At 34.4% G+C, this 21,197-nt stretch overlaps 1 protein-coding gene across 1 annotated transcript; it reads left to right on the top strand.

Annotated features, from left to right (window-relative positions):
• Positions 1-876: 876 nt before the first annotated feature.
• LOC108969382 (glycogen phosphorylase) lies at positions 877-21,176 on the top strand. The gene is made up of 4 exons (XM_018934062.1): positions 877-1,679; positions 18,112-18,640; positions 18,707-20,313; positions 20,382-21,176. The coding sequence occupies exons 1-4, from the start codon at positions 1,437-1,439 to the stop codon at positions 20,538-20,540; spliced, it is 2,538 nt and encodes an 845-aa protein (XP_018789607.1). The 5' UTR covers positions 877-1,436; the 3' UTR covers positions 20,541-21,176.
• Positions 21,177-21,197: the final 21 nt, after the last annotated feature.

Here is a 21,197-nt window from a genome sequence, read left to right as displayed (position 1 = left end):
GTTTTTGCTTGGTGATAGCGGATTTAGTTGTTTTAACAATTAATTCACTAATTATGTAACCGCCATTTATGTGGCTGCTGATACATTTTTTGTATTTTAACTAGTTCGTTTTAGTGGATGTTAGACTTGTATGACTGCTATTACAGAGGTCAGAGATGAACTGGAGGTGTAATTGATATCTGAAGAATATTTATATAAATACTAACATACACGTTTTATGATCGCTAATCACGTAGTAGTTTCAAGTGCATATAAAACGGAAATTAAAATAACAATTTAGATAGTGACTAATTGGTAGAATACAGTGAAGGCTGCGATAGGGGAATGCATAAAAAGGTACTTCTCGCAAAGTTGTCAACAATCCGTTGTAATTGCATGTGAGCGCCATCTGTCGACAAACTAGAACAAACTATATCGCAGCTGTTTTTGACTTTTGGAGCACATCAATGCTCCAATCTTGCCAATAGAGAGCGCTCACTGTATTTAACAAACGAAACATCTCCAAGGCAGCTATGGCCCAAAATACAGCAAACTATAACAACAAAACCGAAAGTGTTAGCAATTGAAAATGCTTTCACTTTTCATCGAGAAATGCGTTATCCAAATCATGAGACAGGAGTACATGTTGCGTGCTCTTAGTCTATCGAGTGAGAAGTCAAAAGCCTGCAGACATAAATGCTTATGTATGTATGTATGTAACACGTATATGTTTACAAATGGTTGCTGCTTGCTGCGCGTCAAACTGTATACGCATGTATGACCTTCGGACAAGGTGACCGATGAAATTTTGGGCTTGAAGAGAGTTTGACAACTGCATTCCACTACAAAGTTGAATTCAAGGCGGGCGTAGGAATCACAAGCAATAACTACCTGGTTTAATAGGTTATCAATAGTTGTACTGATTTTGTTGGTGACTTATGTGGCAGTTTTTCGCAATTAACAAATTATTCCATGAACAGTTTTTTCTGTTTTAATCGGTTATCAGTTGACGAACTTTAGTAATTGAGTTGTAAGAGATTGAGAGCAAGAGTACAACACAGTGTCGGTTAATTAGGGGAGTGCAAATAAGAGAATAAATGTGTTAGAGCAGGGTGCAGCGGAAAGGAAACAAAGCTAAATTTTGAGGGCGAGTGTATTGTCGCCAAAGAAAAAGATTTTATACTGAGAAGTACTCCAGAGCTCGTAGCAAACGGTTGTTGTTCGTTGTCATCTGTGGTCGTTCGCAAAAATATTTAAACGTCGTTGCCTTTCAACTACTGCGGTGCGGTACGGTGTGCTGCTGATCTAGGATCAGACTTTTTCGGTTAAGTAATAAGTATTTGCAAAAGTAAAAAGGAAACTTAAGTGCGTTCTACGGTTGCCGTAAAAGTTGAGAAAAAAATATTCAGTATTTAAAGTTAATAAGTAATTAAGTGTTGAAAGGAAATTTTGCAATCATGTCGAGGCCACCAACAGATGAGGAGCGCCGCAAGCAAATCAGTGTGCGCGGTATTGCCGAGGTCGGAAACGTCACATTGGTCAAGAAGAATTTCAATCGTCACCTGCATTACACGTTAGTTAAGGATCGTAATGTGGCGACTATGCGCGACTACTACTTTGCCCTGGCCAACACTGTGCGCGATAACATGGTTGGCAGGTGGATCCGCACCCAGCAGATGTATTATGAGAAGGACCCTAAAGTAAGTTTGTCTAACATAACAGTTCCGCACACATACATACATACATATGTATGTACACATACAGATAAGTAAGCTTGCTACAACAAATAGAAGAAACTTGGAACTGGTAAAGTGTGTATGTATGTATGTGCATATGTATGTGGGTCACGCCACAGCCATTTAAAGTGCTGCCTCACAGCATCCATCAGTCCAGCCAGTAGAGCTGAACGGCTCCAATTATGTGTGGTGTCCTATTGCGGGTATCTACCCGACTGGGTGAGCTAGCATTTATAAAGGTTAATTGTAGGGGGAATGAAATATTAGATGTATGTAGATGTGGTTGCCGTAGCGTTATTATTCTACCTCATGTAGAACTTTATGCGTTATGTTGTTATTGTAAATCCATACAAATATACATACGTACAGTGTGAATAAAAGTTAAAAATTGGTAGATTAAAGTAATGACTGCTCTTGCTATGTATCATAAATGCATATGCATCTGCAATTGATATGAGTTTGTGTGCTTTATATAATACCAAAAAAAAACAGTAAAATGCGTATCTAAACTTAGATAAATACTGACATTCGTATAAACGCACATGTACTTATCGATTTTATTATGTTAATACTTTATTATGGTTGGAGATACTTGGTTAAAACAACAAATTTTGTAGTACCGTGTTACCTCAACGTCATATCAGTTACCACGCAAACCTTATTTGTTAATTTCCTTATTAACTTTTAATATGTATGTATATGCGCGCGTGTGTGTGTCTATCCCTTAGAACTTGTGTATTCCTCAAGGTCAAGGAAATGTATCAAAGCAGTTCGGGGATAAGCAAGCGGGAGAATTAGATGAATTGAAACAGCTGCGGAAAAAAATAAAATATAATATAATAATATACAGAAAAATTCAGAAAAAAAATATGCAAAATAAAATAAAACAAATTAAAATATAATATAATAAATATTTATTATAATTTTTATTTATTTGTTTGGGAAAATTATTTGAAGCAAATTGTGAATAGCCATAGCCAACTAGACAATCCATCGCTTTTAGCTAGCTAACTTTGAAAATAATAAGAACTAGTATCTTAAGCCTATTTATATTTTCTAAAATGAATTTTTAAGCTAGAACAGTGTGTGTAATCGTTTTACATATGCTATTTTAAATATAACTTATACTATTGCTATAGTTACGAATATTAAGATGATCTAATGACATATAGAATATAAAGTATTAAAATAATTTGCTTCTTTGCGTATTAAATTAAGTTAATTGAAAATAGAAAATAAATTCAAATAATATCAACATCGCTTTTATGAACAGGAAACTTTTCAAATTCAATATTTAAAATTTTATTTTCCCACAAAACTCACAATCTGATGCTGTAATACTTTTTCATTTCTTTTACTTTTTCGTTTTTATTTGAAATTAACCTCAAATCAGTGCAGCACAAATTAAAATTCATTGCTAATTACAAACTTTTGTTTTTTTTTTTCTTAAAAAAGCTCTTTTCTCTCTTCTGCATCTTCTGCTCTTTGTTTACATAAGAAAAGAAAACTAATAACGAAGTAAGCGGATCAACAAGTTTATTAGAGAACTATGTGTGAAGACAGTGGATAAAGAGTGGAAAATCTAAATGCAATAACCAACAATTTCACTACACATACATGTATATAAACATCTATGTATGGCACATAAGACAAAATTGTCAAAGTGCAAGTGCAGTCGGCTTTTTGCCAAAACGCAAAAGACAAATAAGCCACAGCATTGCAAATGCATTTATTATAAAGGCCCATCTCGCTGACGATTTTTAGGGGGATCATGCTTTTTCTTAGTAATACAAATTTTCTGTTGTTGTCGTTTAATATATTTTATATTAAAGTCAAATTTAAAAGTTATATTTTTTTTATAAATGCATACGAGTCCTTAAAACTAATGTAATAAAAGCATGACAATAAACATAAATTCGACTGTCTGAGCTCTATGTTAAGCCTTTAGTAATTTAGTTATTTTATTGTTTGCCTCGGATGTCCCACGCACTCTATGCGTTACTGCCAATATTTTTACAGACACTCCTATGTTAACTAATAACGTAAATGTCACCCAAACTAAGTTCCCCATATTATTGATAACATATTGTAATTATATATACGAGTTTTAGTGGATGTACATATGTATATAAACAAAATTATGTACGTTCAGCCTGGGTAGCAAATAATTCACTTAAGAATCAATTGAGTTAACATTTGAATTATTACTTTTGTTATTATTTTGTAATACGGAAAATCGTATTTAAAAATAATTTTTAATTCCAAATAAGATCTTTATCCTGCTTTTGATCGCTCAGCTTGAATGACAACTATAAGCTATAGTTGTCCCTTCTGAACAATATGTTTTCAAATATAAAATTTTGCATACAAGGGCTTGAGTCTGATCGTTCAGTTTGTATGACAGCTATATGCTGTAGTGGTCCGATATCGGTTTCAACAAATGATCGGATTTTTCGTGAGAAATAGACTTGAGTAAAATTGCAGACGGATATATCAAAGCATATATGTATGCATACTGACGGACAGGCAGACGGCCATGACTAAACCCACCCTAAAAGTTAAAAGTTATACATTTTTTCGATCATAAGTGACACTCCGTGAAGAAGAAGATTTTAATTTGGAAGTGAAAAATGATACAGTTCCTCCCTAAAATTCTACTCTTGATCCGCTCTGGATGTACAGATATTAAACTTAGTTAAAAAGTACTTTCTCAATTTTTAGTCTAAGATGATTGGGATTATAAAAGAAATTAAAAATTTTTGTTATTAAATTGAATAAAATTTAAATTTGTAACCCTAATCTGAATTAAAAATTTAATTTTTATTTAATAATTCTCAACTCTGCTTGCAGCCTGAATCATTATCTACCGCCTTTCAAGACAGACTGCGAAAATCTTTAAACACGTTTCTTCAAAACTGTCTTTTTCAAAACGATACCCATGATTTCGCAGGTTTTACGAATTTTTAGACTGTCTTCTTAATGTCTGGAATTGTCCATATCTACAAATTCAGATGTTTACTATTTTTTAAAAATTCTACACAGTCAAAAAGATTGGTACAAAAATTTATTTCAGCCAGTCGCCTTTTCGGAAAAGTTCCAACTTTTCTTAGAACCAGACATTATTCTACTTTAACATTGTTTTCGGTTTCAGATTGCTAGGAGGGTTGAAAGCTAGTACGGTCATGTGCCAATTTTTTAAACGCCCCACTTCATCAAATGCTAATTTTTCATTTTTTTAGCTTTTTCGAATTGTTTTTTGTATTTTTTTAATGTACATAAATGTAAAAATATTAATTACCTTTTTCCAGACTCTTCAAAAATTATCTGAATTTCATGCCTTTGTACTAGAATACCCCCTTAAGAACCATGTAAATACACTTGCATTTATAAAAATATATATGTACGGATGTATATTTATATGCAAATCAATACATAGTCACAACTTATAACAAACTTATAAATTATTGTATTTGCGCCTTTTTTAATTTGCCTCAAATTATCAAAAAGTTTCTCTGATAACTAATTCTACTTTTCTTTTACACGATTTATATGTGCACATATTACGTATGTAGTTATGTAGATACACATATATGTATTGGATAAGCAGGATACTTACTATTTATTTAAGAAATTAAAGACTGTGCCAAAAATATTGCACGTACATACATATATGTACATACGTATACCTATTGTCTAATGCGTAAATATATACTTGAATATACATATGTTTTTGTACTTTTAAATGTGTTTTTTATAAATAATGACTTATCTACTCTTTAAGATATTCCGTCTTTACTAAATTTTCTATTGAAAATAAATAAATAGGCACCAACCTACACATACAGTACATATTTACGTTACACATGCTTGTGTCTTGCTGAAATATGCTGCCAACGTGTGCCACGTTTTCAAGGTTCGTTGAGTTCCTAACCAGACATGTTTTGTTTTTTACGGTGCATTGTTCGATGGGAATAGTAAACAAACTTTTGGTTACAAAAATATGTCTTCGGCGATTAATTTTGCGTACCATTATACAACACCCAGCATATTGAAACGAACCCATCTAATAGAAATGTATGCAACACATTTTAACACACAATCCATATTTAAGTTGTGCCCAAATAAAAATCTTTCACAATCAATGCTTAATTTCTATTAAATTTTATTATGATATAAGGTAAGGTTGTGGGCAACATATGTTTTACAAATATCATCCTTAAAAATCTGTTTGAAATATTTAAATTATAACAGACAATACATAAATTTGCGAGGAAAGTTATATCGAAAATGAATGTAAACATCTAAAGAACCCCGAATTTCACCGCTAGTGAGTCGGGGCACCTATTGGAACGGGTGGAAATCTCAATTATTTCTTTTTATTCTTTTGACAAAAAATTTAAAATTCTAAACAAAAATCAGCTGTTAATTAACCACTGCTTAAGTCTCCCATTTTTAGTGCCTAAGCCTTACTTAAGTATGCTTTAAAAATCAGCTAACTTCTAATGAATGTACAGTAGCAGAAGTAACCTGCTCGACTGTGCCTGTGCCTGAATGAGTGGGTGCCACATTAGCAATCTGTCAAGTGCTAGCCCGTAGGTTTTATTCTTTGCATAGAGGCTTGAGCTTTTCCCTCCTTCCAGCTTGGGACGATATCCGTTACCCAAGTGACCGTATAATCATTGTTACAGTTGACTGGTTTCTTGTCAAGGCGGCTCCGTTCAAACACAGTTGAATTCTCCTCATAGTTGAAAACCGTGCAATGAGCTCGGGAGTCACACAAACCCCAGGTTAGGTGGTGGAAGCCCTTTGTTATCGAACGAATGCGGCTTCTGGCAACCTGTCTGATAAGACTTGCTTATTGGCAGTTTGAGCGATTTTACTTGAAGTTTCCATTATTATATTGAAATTCGATAATTTTTCAATTATCCTTGGATATACATATGTATGCAACTTATGAACAAATATTTTGGAATTTGATTGATAAGTATATTGGCTATAATATTTTTCTCTTTAATTACAAATATTAGAATTATGTGAAAATGTACAATATTTCGAGCTTTTTAAACATACTCACCATCAAATTTTTATTAATGCTTTGGAAAACATCATTCATGAAATTTCATTATCAATCACTACAATATGATCTCTCGTTATGCGTTATATCGTGTCCCTTATATGATCTTGTTTCACAATTTCCAATTTGACTTATAATCTCCTCTGTCGTTGGCCAATATTCGGCAGAAAATGCACACATTCCCACACATATCCATGCAAGCTTATTTACCTTCAGCCAGCACGTGATTTCACGAATAGCAAAAAATGATTTATTCAACATCAATAAAAAGCGAAAGTTTTATACAATGCTATATTATATGTATGTACGTAACATATACTTGTATGTACCTCGATACTATCGGCTATGCAGCTATAAATGCAACAAATGCTCGTAGAAACTACTATATGTGGGCATCTCACAATACTGGTCCGCTGATGAGAAACGATGTGCACGGGCATTAATAGTATGCTAAAGCTAAAAAGAACACAAGACCTCTTTACGGTACTCTTTTTGAAAGAAAAATTCAGGTTTATCGGGACTAGTCGAGCAAGGACGCGTTTCATACCCGAAATAGTCATAAACATCATTCGAACAGACTCGCGAAAGATGTCGAGCTCTTGCCATCTCTCTAACACTTGCCTGATGATTTTCAAGCACCATATCCTTCACCTTTTCGTATTTTTATCATTTGAAGAGGTCGATCCAGGCATGTCTTCAACGATTTCACGACTGTCTTTGAAGACATTTAATCACAACTCTGGATATAGTTTCTTTTATAAAAATACATATATTTCTGCAGAAACTGCTTTCAATAGTTGCTAATATCCAATTCATATAAGCAATTATACGAGTAGTTTAGTATTAAGGAAAGTTCATAGCTGGTTTTGGGTTGCCAAGCAAGCATATACATATAATATAAGTAGCATAAAAGTAAGTTTTAGAAAGTAAAAAGTAGATTCTCATAACAAATACACAAGTTGATATATATACATGTGTTTTAGGTATAAACATGATCTACTAACAAAAATTATAAGCAATAATTTCTAATTTATTAAAAATTATAATAAAAAAACTGTTTTAACCAAAATTCACTTACCCAAAGTTCAATATAAAATATTTTGGAATTTCTCAATCTTTCATCAATCACTTATTATATGCTGACTGCTGTATAATTTCAATCCAAACAAATATAATATTTAGGTCGTTTTCCACATGGCAAATGCGTGTGTGTGTTTGTATACTCGTAGATATTCTATAGATTTGTCCTTAGTGAATGTCAAAGCAAACGCGCTCGCTTTTCGTTCTTTTTACGATTCCATTCAAAATACATACTCACATACAGTCAATTTAAGTTTCCACACACATACACAGCCACCCAGAATACTCCCAATAGATGATTTAATAATTTAGTAGGCAAATTTAAGAGAAAAATTTACACGTTCTGCCTGCAGCATACACATACTTACAAGCCATATACATATATGCTGGCACAAGCCACAGGCCATTTTCCCACAGCCTATATCCACATATAATATGTACGAGTATCTATTTAGTTTGTTAATTTTTGGCACAGACACAACTTTTGTATATTTAATAAGCTTATTTAGTTTTATAAATTGTAGACTCTGCGCCTCAAATTTTGCAAATAAACGTTAAAGTGTTAATAAGAATTGTTCACTTTCTTGTCACTCAAAGTGAGTTCTCAAACAAGTGTTGAGAAATAATAAGCCTTTATTGAAATTGAAGAAATTGAATGAAATCTTGATCTTTTCAATTGTTCTATTGGACCGCATGTGATCCTCATCTATTTGTTTTGTTGACCAACCGGCAACACAATACATACTTACACATATGTATATAAATACATAATATATTAGATATTGTCAATGTATTTATATTTATGTCGGTTGATATTCAAATTCAATTTCTATTGCAAATTTGTTGTTGCATTGCGCTTCCAAGGTCATTGAAAGGATGCATGCGAATACACAAATGTATGAGTGTCAGTAAATACCGGAAAATACATACAAACATATGCATGGGCATATACATATATATGTATTATGTAAATTCCTTTCTCCGACAAATCTTTATTTAAATAATATTAAGATTTTGCTATCATTCTATCTTTTCCTACTTTTCCTATATGCTATTTTCTCAATTTTATCAGTTGAAGATGCATAAAGTATATGTGATCTCCATACATACATATGTAYGTACATGTAAGTATGTATTTATGAATTTGGATACCCAGTTACAGCCTTCATTTTTATACCCTGAACAGGGTATATTAAGTTTGTCACGAAGTTTGTAACACCCAGATGGAAGGGTCGGAGACCCTCTAAAGTATATATATAAAAGATGATGTCGAGCTGAGTCGATTTAGCCATGTCCGTCTGTCTGTCCGTCTGTCTGTATATATACGAATCCCTCTCTATCCCTCAGTTTTTAAGATATCGTTTTGAAATTTTGCAAACGTCATTTTCTCTTCAAGAAGCTGCTCATTTGTCGGAACTGCCGATATCGGACCACTATAACATATAGCTGCCATACAAACTGAACGATCGGAATCAAGTTCTTGTATGGGAAACTTTCACATTTGACAAGATATATTCACGAAATTTGGTATAGATAATTTCCTGAGCCAACAATGTAATCTTCGAAGAAATTGTTTAGATCGGTTAACTATAGCATATAGCTGTCATACAAACTGAACAATCGGAATTAAGTTCATGTATGGAAAACTTTCACATTTTCCAAGATATATTCATGAAATTTGGTATAGATTATTTTTTGAGGCAACAATGTAATCTCTGAAGAAATTGTTCAGATCGGTTTACTATAGCATATAGCTGCCATACAAACTGAACAATCGGAATCAAGTTCATGTATGGAAAACTTTCACATTTGACAAGATATATTCACGAAATTTGGTATAGATTATTTTTTGAGGCAACAATGTAGTCTCTGAAGAAATTGTTCCGATCGGATTACTATAGCATATAGCTGCCATACAAACTGAACACATAATTACTAACAGAAATGCACCTGTGAAGGGTATTTAGCTTCGGTGCAGCTGAAGTTAACGTTTTTTCTTGTCTATTGAGCAATTGGGCATAATTTCAATACCAAAATTTTTTTTTTCGAAATATATTCAATACTTGTCGATTACAGGTTTTAAAACCTAAATTCTGGTTTTTTAAATCCCATGGAAATTGCAATCAAATTACAGATGTAAATCATTTTTAAATACAGGCTTACTGTATTCATTTAAAATAATGAAATGTCCTGCCTGTGACTGTGATATTTTGTTATTTCAAAGTAATTCCACTTATATTGTATATAATTTGTGTGATGGAAATCCATATACGTAGCTAGACATTAATAAATTGTTGTTGTATTTTCTGCTTGGAAATGGCATAAACAAAAAGCAATGCTCAACTATCATTAATTCGACCTTTTGAAATTTCACGTGAACTACTTTGTAATCACAGGATCTTACAGTGATATTTTTCACTGTGTTTGTCATACATAACTGTTTGCGTCAAATCAAACGCGGAAATGAAAACCGTGTTTCTGATAAGAATCGCTAATCCGTTAATTACAAACATTGAAGTATTCAAAGCGGCTCATCAAACCAATAAGGTGCATTCAAGGGTTAATGGGTTGAAAAATGAAATAATTGTCCCTACGTCAACTGATGTGCCAACATACGGTGTGCTATAATCGTATGCACCTTTGATTATGTTTATCGCCAATTCTCAGTTTTTTGTTTTAGATTTTGTCTATTTTGACTTGCATATTTATATTTGGGTCACAAAATATTGCAGCTTTAAATAAATACGGAACTGATAAGCTAATAAGGTCACTATGAGCTGAAGTGATAAGCGAGAAAGTCAAATCAATGTTTCAATTTTGATATTTTTTGCGTTTGTTAGGTGCCCAAGATTACACAAATAAGATCGCACACAATTAATTAAGTAATCAGCCTGCTACATATTGTATTAAATGTCTCGATGATCTATTAAGTAATACTCATATTTAAATGTTAATAAATACGTAACATGTATATGAAACTAACTTTCAGATTATAAAAGTTTCCCGCATATGTTTTCAAAAATATTATATTATTTTAATTTTATTTTATTCGTTTTACTATGTGGTCGTAAATTGAAAGAAAAGCAAACACATATGCCAAAAATATTTAATTTTGTGTTCTTGATATTTGGAAAAGACTTTACAATTAATTAAAGGGTGCATCTTCTTTTCTGTCGGGTTCTAATCATTAAATAACTCATTCAAAAAGAATACGCAAAACTTTAAAATTCTTATTAATTTGGCACAACTTTCAATACAACACATCAATCAAATAACCGCCTTAAATTCCCATAATTAGTTCGAGGTCAACAGAGGTATAGCTTTGGGCTTACCTAAGGTCCAAGGATCTGATGATATTGATATCACGTCTTCGTAATTGTATGAAACTTTTCACAGGGTATGGCGATTCCGCACATGAAATTTGGTTAGAAATACAAAATTTGAGATAAATTCTTTGTACGACATTTTTATCCGTTATAAAAATCGTAATGCTCTGGTTGAAGGATCGCGCTCATATTTGGCATCGTAATTAAGGACAGTCATATCAACTTAGCTAAATAAATATTTATGAAATTTCATTTTCCTGGGTAATTTAATTACTTTAGTGCTGCCATCGAAAGAATTCTTCGTAGATTGTAGCGTTGTTTTAACCAATAATTCGATGGCGTAAAGATGTTGCGTCAAATAAAAAAGTTTTCCATACAAGAACATGATTTTGTGATTTCAAGAAAAAGATAAGATTTAGAGATAAGTCGACAGCGAGCGTGGTTATAGTCTAAAGTAAAATCGAATAAGCTCGGGAACACATTCACTGTATAGCGATGGAAAACAATACTTCTCTCTGATGAATCAAAAATTTAATTAGAAATATTCAGACGGAATGAGAAGAGTTCGCCGACCAAAAAATAGAGGTTAGATCCTCGATTCTGCCAAGGTACGTTTAATCATGGTGGAGTTGGTATTATGGGATGGTTTGGTGTTGGACTTCTTCATCGAATCAAAGGCATTATGGATTGATTCATATAATTGTCAAAAAATTGTTGCAATATTTTTATTGAATTCTCAATTGTTCATAAAATTTTTTTTAATGACTAATGCCCAGCTCTTGATCGATGCTACGGCTGCTACTATGCCGGTCTCTTTCGACCAATTCAGCGATTTTATCGCAATTTTCGACGACAGGCCTTCAGGGGCGTGGCGCATCTTCGACCACCTCTGTACCAGAACGAAAACGGTGAAACCATCGTTGTGCGGTAGAAATGGAAACTGTATCGGGTCCATAAACTGCACAAATTTTATTGACGGCTGAGATGCATTTGTTCCTTTATCGTAGTAGTACTGTAAAATATGCCGTATTTTCTCTTTATTTTGCTCCATGTTTGCGACGCTATAACAAAGAAACGGCAAATGAGCTTTCCAAAAAGATATAGCATGACAAGATGCGACGAATAAAACTAGAACTACGCGCTCTCAGCGCCAACTAGCGAAAATACCGCTATATTTTTTTGACAACCTAATATAATACAAGGATATCCTTAAGAACGTGATGCTTCCCCATACCAAGTGGAATATATAGTATGTATGTATGTATGTACCACTTTCATGGTCGTTTCAACCCTACAACGACCCAAAGCACATGTCGAAACTAGTCGCAAATTGGTTAAGCATTCCACAAGAAGTTATTAACAATTTTATAGCTTCTATGCCAAATAGATGCAGTGAAGTGATTAAACATAATGAACTGAATATTGAAAAAATTTAATTTTTTTTGTATAAAATGGCATGGTTTTGTATATTTTCATGAAATAAAGAGCTATTCTCCAAATCTCAGTAATTTGCTTATATTTAAAATGATAATTGAGAGAATAGGAGACGATAATGTAATTCGTAGGTATGAGTCCAATATGTTTTGTCCGACGCTGACACTGCTCAGGGTATAAAAAAACTACCCATCCACGGAGAGGTCTCCATATTTTTAAGCTCTTTTGAGATCTTGCTCAAATCAAAATTTAAACAAATTATCAAAATTTTTTTCAATATGAATTTTTAAATCATGATTAAGTCATAGCGCTTATAATTTTTATGTTTATATGGAAATGTTCGAACTGATTTGTTGAATGTCATGATATAGTATATCAATATGTAAATCGCTTGGTAGGTTAGGTTAGTAGTAAGATAACCAGAACAAAAATATTTGTGTGTATATATAATATATAATACAAATATTGCTGCATCTGTATGTACATAGAAAAATGGAAAATAATTGAAATTAATAGCATACCGGCAAATTCTTATCTCGAGCATGCAAATAATTTGTGTTTATACCCGTTGAGCACGCTTCTTGCAAGTGCCAATGCCGATTAAAATCTAAAATTGCTTCGGAAATCTAAACAAACAAACACTTTTAAACATTTATAGCTAATGTATTTTGTTGCTTTCGAATAACTGTTGTTGTTATTTAGTTTTTCTTCAAAAGAGTTTTACTCGCGGTGGACTATATTTATTTTTAACGTTAGAACCGATTCTATAAGTTTTTTAAATAAAAGTCATTCACAATTTATGGAACGTAAGTGATTTTCCAACTTCTCATTACCATTTATAAATAATATAAAACGAATAGACTTTAGGTTTGGAATGAGCATGAAACGTATTGCTCAGCTAAATTCACCGCATCATCCAATATTGTAATTTATTTCATTGGTTTGTGATATGATGATCTCAATAATAAGCTCACTACTCGATTTTCATGAAGGATATGTTCAACATGTTCCTGCGAAATCTGCAGAATGTCAGCCAAAGCGGTCAACTTTTTTTAATGCTCACACTCAAGATTCTTTTGTAGATTTTTTGGCATTTTCATAGCCTCGCTAGACATTCCAGAATAAGTTTATATTTGGCTTATAAGACAAACTTTTTTTTTTTTTACTTTTTTCGACTGAAGGTGTTCATTAATATTCGGTTTTTTGGTATTTAAGGCACAAAATTATTAAAAAAATTAATACCGAAAAACATTAATATTTGGTAGGATATCCCTTCTGTTTAAGCACTCCATTCAACCTATTTGGCATATTTTCGACAATTTTAGCAGTGTATGCCGGCGATATATTATACCATTCCTGCTGCAGCTTAATTTTCAGGTCGGTTACTAAAGAAATCTTATGTTTGCGAATTTGACGATCTAATTCATCCCACACTTTTTCGATGCGGCCATACACCCCCACACCATAACGTGACCATTGCCATGCTTATTGTGGGCCGCAGCTCTTCGTTAGGTTTTCGCAAAACTTTTACACGTCCATCCGACCCAAAGACGTTGTATTTGCTCTCATCGGCAAATAAAACGTCATTCCACCAACTCTTTGGTTTAGAAATATATTCCTTGGCGAATTTTACACGTGCTTGTCTGTTTTTTGATTGCACCAAAGGCTTACGTCGCGCAATTTGGCCATTAAAACCCCTAGCATGAAGGGTTCTTCTGATAGTAGACGACGAAACCTCTTCACCAAACTTTTTCGCAATCTCTGTAGCAATTTTTGGTGCACTTAAGAGGGGGTTTGCCTTTATTTTTCGTTCCTTCTGCTCTCTCTCACTGAGCTTCTTAGGCTTACCCGGTTGTTTCAACAGATGTTCTCTTCCTTCATTTTTGTAACGCCGAACAATATCTCCCACTGTACTGACTTTCATATTGGTCATTTCTGAATTTTTTTTTTATAAGATTCTCCATTCCTTTGATGAAAATTACCAACTGGATTTGTTCTACAGTAGAATTTTTTCGTTTTCGTCCCATTGGAATTTTCTGTCTGAAATCAAACTATTTGAGCCATTTCTAAATCAGAGTTAATGTTTATTTATAATACCTTAGACAAATTTTCTCAGAAAATTACTTTTAGCTCATTTTTTACACGCCTAAACTCCAAGCGTGGGGAAAAACCGAATAATAATGACGCGTCGTTTTCTAGTAAACTGTAAACATTGCACGGTTGCATTTTACAGAGTGATTCAAATACTACAAAGAAGTCATGAACAAGAAGTGTGGTCATTATTTTTTAATTGTTGAAAAAAAAATGTACGCATTTAATACTTATATTTAAAAATATGGAGGTATTAAGTTAAAGAAAACTAAAACCGAACATTAATGACTCTGACTGTACATATAATATATACCGAAATTCCAGAGATTTTTTAATCTTCTAGGTCCTCCTGCCATTCATATACCCGTTATTATAATCCCCAAACACATATTCTAATAATCACAAATATAAATGGAAAGTTATGAATGCTCTTATGAATATTGAACTGCTCATATACAATTATCGACAAACATATGTATATATGTATGTACACACTTAAGTATTTGTATACCGGCTACAGAGCGATGACTAACACTGATAACTGCCTGCTGAAAGCAAAGTGTTTATAAAATCGACAGCTAGCAACTATGCTTATGCATTAAACGCCTAATTAGCGAGTATAATTGGCTATAATAATTTATTGCAATTATTTATAAACAATTTTTTTTGTTTTAAGTCCCTGCGCTGGTTAATCTACAATCAGCAATTTCGAAGACAAATCGAATCACCGAGCAACCGACTATTTGCCAACAAAAGTGCGCTAAGCTAATTAGGTCACGATGTTTTTTTACTGTTTCAGTTTTTTTTTAAACTTCAAGTTGCTCAGTTATTCAATGTTAAAAACAAACATTATGTTGAGAGTTTGCAAACGTAAGAGAACACAGTCGCAAAAAGAGCAAAACATAGCAGCTGTTATATGGCTTAAAGAGCGCGAATGACATATAAATTGTTATCAAATAAAATAAATAATTATTTGTTGCTAACTTTCGTTGTAAATCGAAGAGACAACTTTTAGTTACTTGTTTTCATGACTTTTATTGAATTACTCACTGAAATTTGCAATGCTAATGGCTTCAAAGAGAGCGCGGTAGAGTACGGTTATCACAATCTGGTCGCGTGATCGTGGTTACTTAGCTGGAGAAAGCTTACATACTGACTTACTAATTACACTTGCGCACAAAGTTAATAACTGCTATTTTTATTTAAGCTTTTTATTTTTAGCTACAGTACGCGCTTTAACCGATACACCGAAAAATATAATTATATGTATGTTTCTTTGAATGCACATTTGCTACTAAACGTATGTATGTATGTGTTTTAAAAGTTCCCTGTTGAAATTTTCATTACCAACTTCAAATTTATTTTAAATGCACTTGAACTGCACTCGCTGCGAACGTGCCTGAAGTGTTATCGCTTAGCCGTGAATTAGTATTGACTACCTTGCCTCGGGCTGATCGGCAAGCCTGTCTTAACACTCAACAAGCATGCACGTGAAATTACAGTTGTTCAAATATTGAAACTTACTAACATACATACATATGTACAGATATAATTACTTATGTATATATGTATAATGCATTGCAGTTATTGTAGCTGAATTTTTTTAATAAATTCCACTTGACACAATTTCATCTCTTGAATATAAATACTTAAAAAAAAACAATTTTTTTTCTTTGGTGAATTAGTGGTTGTTTCTTTTGGATGTCAAAACTTCTGATTACCTTTTATAATTTTAATAGTATCCAACTTAAAATGACGGAGAACCTAAAAATATTCATATAATCTAGTAGAACTTCTAGTACTATCCCACACTATAAGCAAAGACAGTAAGACTTGTGCCATATTTTAAAAATTCTTAATTTATTTTTCAAAATCTGCATATGTCGTCCCCCTCAAAGTATTCCCCCTTGGCCACAATACACTTGTTAAAGTCACTTTTTTGCGCGTAGCGACTCACGTTTTAAACGTCCCCAAGTGACTCAAAACGGTTTCCTCGGAGCGGTCGTTAGAGTTTACTGAAGAGCCAGAAGACACACGGAGCAAAACCCAAGAGTAGTCAGCCCGAAATTCCGGCATCCTTTTATAAATAGCTTTGCGTAAACGACGCATAATACTCAAATAGTATTCCATGTTGGCAGCTGCGCCGATCGAAAGGAATTGGATAGTCGAAGAAAACTGTCAACATAACCTTCATTGACATGCTTTGACGTCGTTCTTTTGCTTTCGGCTCACGATTGCCACGATATTCGAAAGATTGATATTCTGTTTCCGGGTCCTAAGCATAAATCCAAGAATAATCGCCAGTATTAAAACGTTTCAGGACTTCCTGGTAGTCGGAAAATATTGCTTCGCAGACGGGGACGCGTAAATAATGGCTCTAATTAACCCTTAGTATAGTTCAAGGTTTAAGTCCTGTTTTGCTGAAACAGGTATTTTAAATATATTAACAACATCAAATAATAAATACACTAGTTTATGAGAAAGAAGTTTATGAGAATTTTGCCTTTGGTTTTAGGTGTGGTAAGGGATATGAAAATGTAACAGCAAACTTCATTTGTGGTCAGCTTCTTGATATCATCCGATAAAAGGAGAAGCCCACAAATCTTAAATAAATTTTAATTCAGCAATATACTCGGGGTTGCTATGTTCAGCAGAGGTGATAGCAGTCACCACAGAAATTGAACTCAAGTCCAGCCGAATAACTAAAATAAGGGGCAAAACATGCTTGTGTAAAGCTACTTTTACAGAACTTTTGAATTCTTGCTAATTCGTCTTGCTTTGATTCCCTTTGTAACTAACTTTACTGTCATTATAGTAAAAATGGTCGGTTCATATCGTACTCCTATTTAAATCTAAGACAGTGAGTCCGATAAAAAAAAATCCATTAAATATGGCTTTCATACTCTTTACGTTGAATTGGGTTGCAGAAACTCTTCCAATTGCATGGAAGTTCCTAATTTAAATTTCACCGGTATCTAAATGTTGTTGTAGTTTTAATGGTTCTATAAATCATCTTTGAAGGAAAGATGCTTGGGATAAAGTTATGTGGTCGTATGTTCAGATAATGATATATTCCGTACGGGTCGGGTCAAATGGAAAGAGCTGATAGATTAACAGGTTTGGGTGGGGTCTTTAGAATGCGGACTATGCAAGTTAGTATCGATACTAGGTGTCTAATTTAAATATTACAATAGTCCGTACGCAAATGGGCAAGGGTCGCTATGGTTATAAATTATTTGGTTTTGATAAAACATATTAATTTATATTAAGGAATATTTCGTGGTTTTCTTAGCCCTAATTATTTTCAAACTTAATGTATTACTAAAACTATAAAACTATTCACATAGATTGTAAACTTTATTACAAACATTGCTTCTCTTTTTGCTTTTAGCGCGTCTACTATTTGTCTCTGGAATACTACATGGGTCGCTCACTCCAAAACACCATGATCAATCTTGGCATTCAAAGCGAATGTGAGGAGGCCATGTATCAATTGGGTTTGGACATCGAAAGTCTCGAGGATATCGAGGAAGACGCTGGCCTGGGTAACGGTGGCTTGGGACGTTTGGCAGCCTGCTTCTTGGATTCTATGGCCACACTCGGTTTGGCGGCTTATGGTTATGGTATTCGTTATGAATACGGTATTTTCGCACAAAAGATCTTAAACGGTGAACAGCAAGAGGAACCCGATGATTGGTTGCGTTATGGTAACCCATGGGAGAAGGCACGTCCCGAGTTCATGAAGCCTGTGCACTTTTATGGACGTGTTATTGATACACCCGAGGGTAAGAAGTGGGTCGACACACAGATTGTGTACGCTATGCCATATGACAACCCCATTCCCGGTTACGGTAACAATCATGTCAATACATTGCGTTTGTGGTCGGCTAAGAGCCCCGTCGATTTCAATTTGAAGTTCTGTAAGTAGAATTTAATCACTTATTTTCTGTACTTAACTTATAATTGATTTCCTCTTATTTTTTTAGTCAACGATGGTGATTATATCCAAGCTGTGTTGGATCGTAACTTGGCTGAAAACATTTCACGTGTGCTTTACCCCAACGACAACTTCTTCGAAGGCAAGGAATTGCGTCTTAAGCAAGAATACTTTATGGTCGCGGCCACACTGCACGACATTGTTCGTCGCTACAAGGCCTCGAAGTTCGGCTCACGGGAAAGCGTACGCCAACACTTCGATCACTTCCCCGATAAGGTTGCCATTCAATTGAATGACACCCATCCTTCGTTGGCTATTCCCGAATTGATGCGTATCCTCATCGATGAGGAGAATTTGGATTGGGAAAAGGCTTGGGATATTACAGTACGTACCTGCGCTTATACCAACCACACCGTCTTGCCCGAAGCTTTGGAACGCTGGCCCGTTTCCATGCTGGAGTCCATTCTGCCAAGACATTTGCAGATCATTTACCACATCAACTTCCTATTCATGGAGAAGGTAGCCAAGCAGTATCCTGGTGATTTTGATCGTATGCGTCGCATGTCATTAGTGGAAGAGGATGGCGAGAAACGCATCAACATGGCACACGTGTCCATTGTGGGCTCACATGCCGTGAACGGTGTAGCCGCTATTCATTCTGAAATCTTGAAGAAGGATCTCTTCCGTGATTTCTATGAACTGGAACCACATAAGTTCCAGAACAAGACCAACGGTATTACACCACGTCGCTGGTTGTTGCTCTGCAATCCCGGTCTGTCTGACTTGATTGCCGAAAAGATCGGCGATGAGTGGCCAGTGCACTTGGAACAGCTAGTGGCGATCAAGAAATGGGCCAAGGATCCCAACTTCCAACGGAACGTTGCACGTGTGAAACAAGAGAACAAACTGAAGTTGGCACAGATCTTGGAAAAAGATTATGGCATCAAAGTGAACCCTGCCTCTATGTTCGATATTCAGGTTAAACGTATCCACGAATACAAACGTCAGTTGTTGAACTGCTTGCACATCATCACTCTGTACAATCGCATTAAGAAGGATCCCACCGCCAACTTTACCCCACGTACCATTATGATCGGTGGCAAAGCCGCGCCTGGTTACTATGTAGCCAAACAAATCATCAAGTTGATCTGCGCTGTCGGCAATGTTGTCAACAACGACCCAATTGTGGGTGACAAGCTGAAGGTAATCTTTTTGGAAAATTACCGCGTCACTTTGGCCGAGAAAATCATGCCCGCCGCCGATCTTTCAGAGCAAATCTCCACTGCCGGCACTGAAGCATCCGGCACGGGCAACATGAAGTTCATGTTAAACGGCGCCCTCACCATTGGTACCTTGGACGGCGCCAACGTTGAGATGGCCGAAGAAATGGGCAACGACAACATCTTCATTTTCGGTATGACCGTGGAGGAGGTTGAGGCGCTTAAGAAACGTGGTTACAACGCCTACGACTACTACAACAAGAACCCTGAGATCAGACAATGCATCGACCAAATACAAGGTGGATTCTTCAGCCCAAGCAATCCAAATGAATTCAAGAATATTGCGGATATTTTGCTGAAGTACGATCACTACTACTTGTTAGCCGATTACGAGTCTTATATCAATGCACAAGAGCTGGTGTCAAAGACCTACCAGGTGAGAATCATTAGATTTGCTTTTGTTATTACTGTCTGAAATCAATTTTTCATTTTGTTGTGTTTTAGAATCAAGCTAAATGGTTGGAGATGTCTATCCACAACATCGCTTCCAGTGGTAAATTCTCTTCTGATCGCACCATTGCCGAATACGCCAGAGATATCTGGGGAGTTGAGCCCACCTGGGAAAAACTGCCCGCACCAGAGGATACACCAGCAGCAAAATAAATTAATTTTGATATTATTGATATACATACATACATAATTCTTTTGAGATTTAATTTAATTTTTATTAAAGTCCATTTAGGCGAAAATACTATTTAATTGAAAACCCCAAAATGCAATCTTATTTTATCAACACCTTTACCATATTATAACTCATTTTAGACGTATTGAAATCAAAAATTTGTTAGTGCTGCGTTAAGCGAAGATTTGTTGAACTAAAGCATCAACTTGAAACGGCCAAAGAACAAACATTAACTAAGCAATGTTACCCAAATATCCTAAAAACTCACCATTTACAATAAAGCAAAACTACTATTGCAACTAAAGCCTACCGCAACAGCTCAGGAACGCAATGTAATTAATTGCAAGACACCTACAACAAGACACATGAACAACGTTTGAATTTGCAAACAAAGAAAAAATACAAACATACATTTTAGGGTATTTGCTATTTGAATCGATGTTTTTATTAAATATTATTAAAATTAAGTCTTTTAACGAATTGTTAAACAGAGTCCATGCAATTTCGCAATTAAAAAAACACAAGTGACGCACATGTGTCTAAGGAATTGTAAAATATTTTATGTAAAATTGCTTAGAGATCGTTAATAAATTTGATCCTCAAATGGTAAACCATAATATTGTTACCTTCTTTAATTT

This window comes from Bactrocera latifrons, unplaced genomic scaffold (assembly GCF_001853355.1).
Source record: "Bactrocera latifrons isolate USDA-ARS-PBARC rearing strain unplaced genomic scaffold, ASM185335v1 scaffold_25, whole genome shotgun sequence".
Classification (NCBI taxonomy): domain Eukaryota; kingdom Metazoa; phylum Arthropoda; class Insecta; order Diptera; family Tephritidae; genus Bactrocera; species Bactrocera latifrons.
This window is presented reverse-complemented; position numbering and strand designations above follow the sequence as displayed.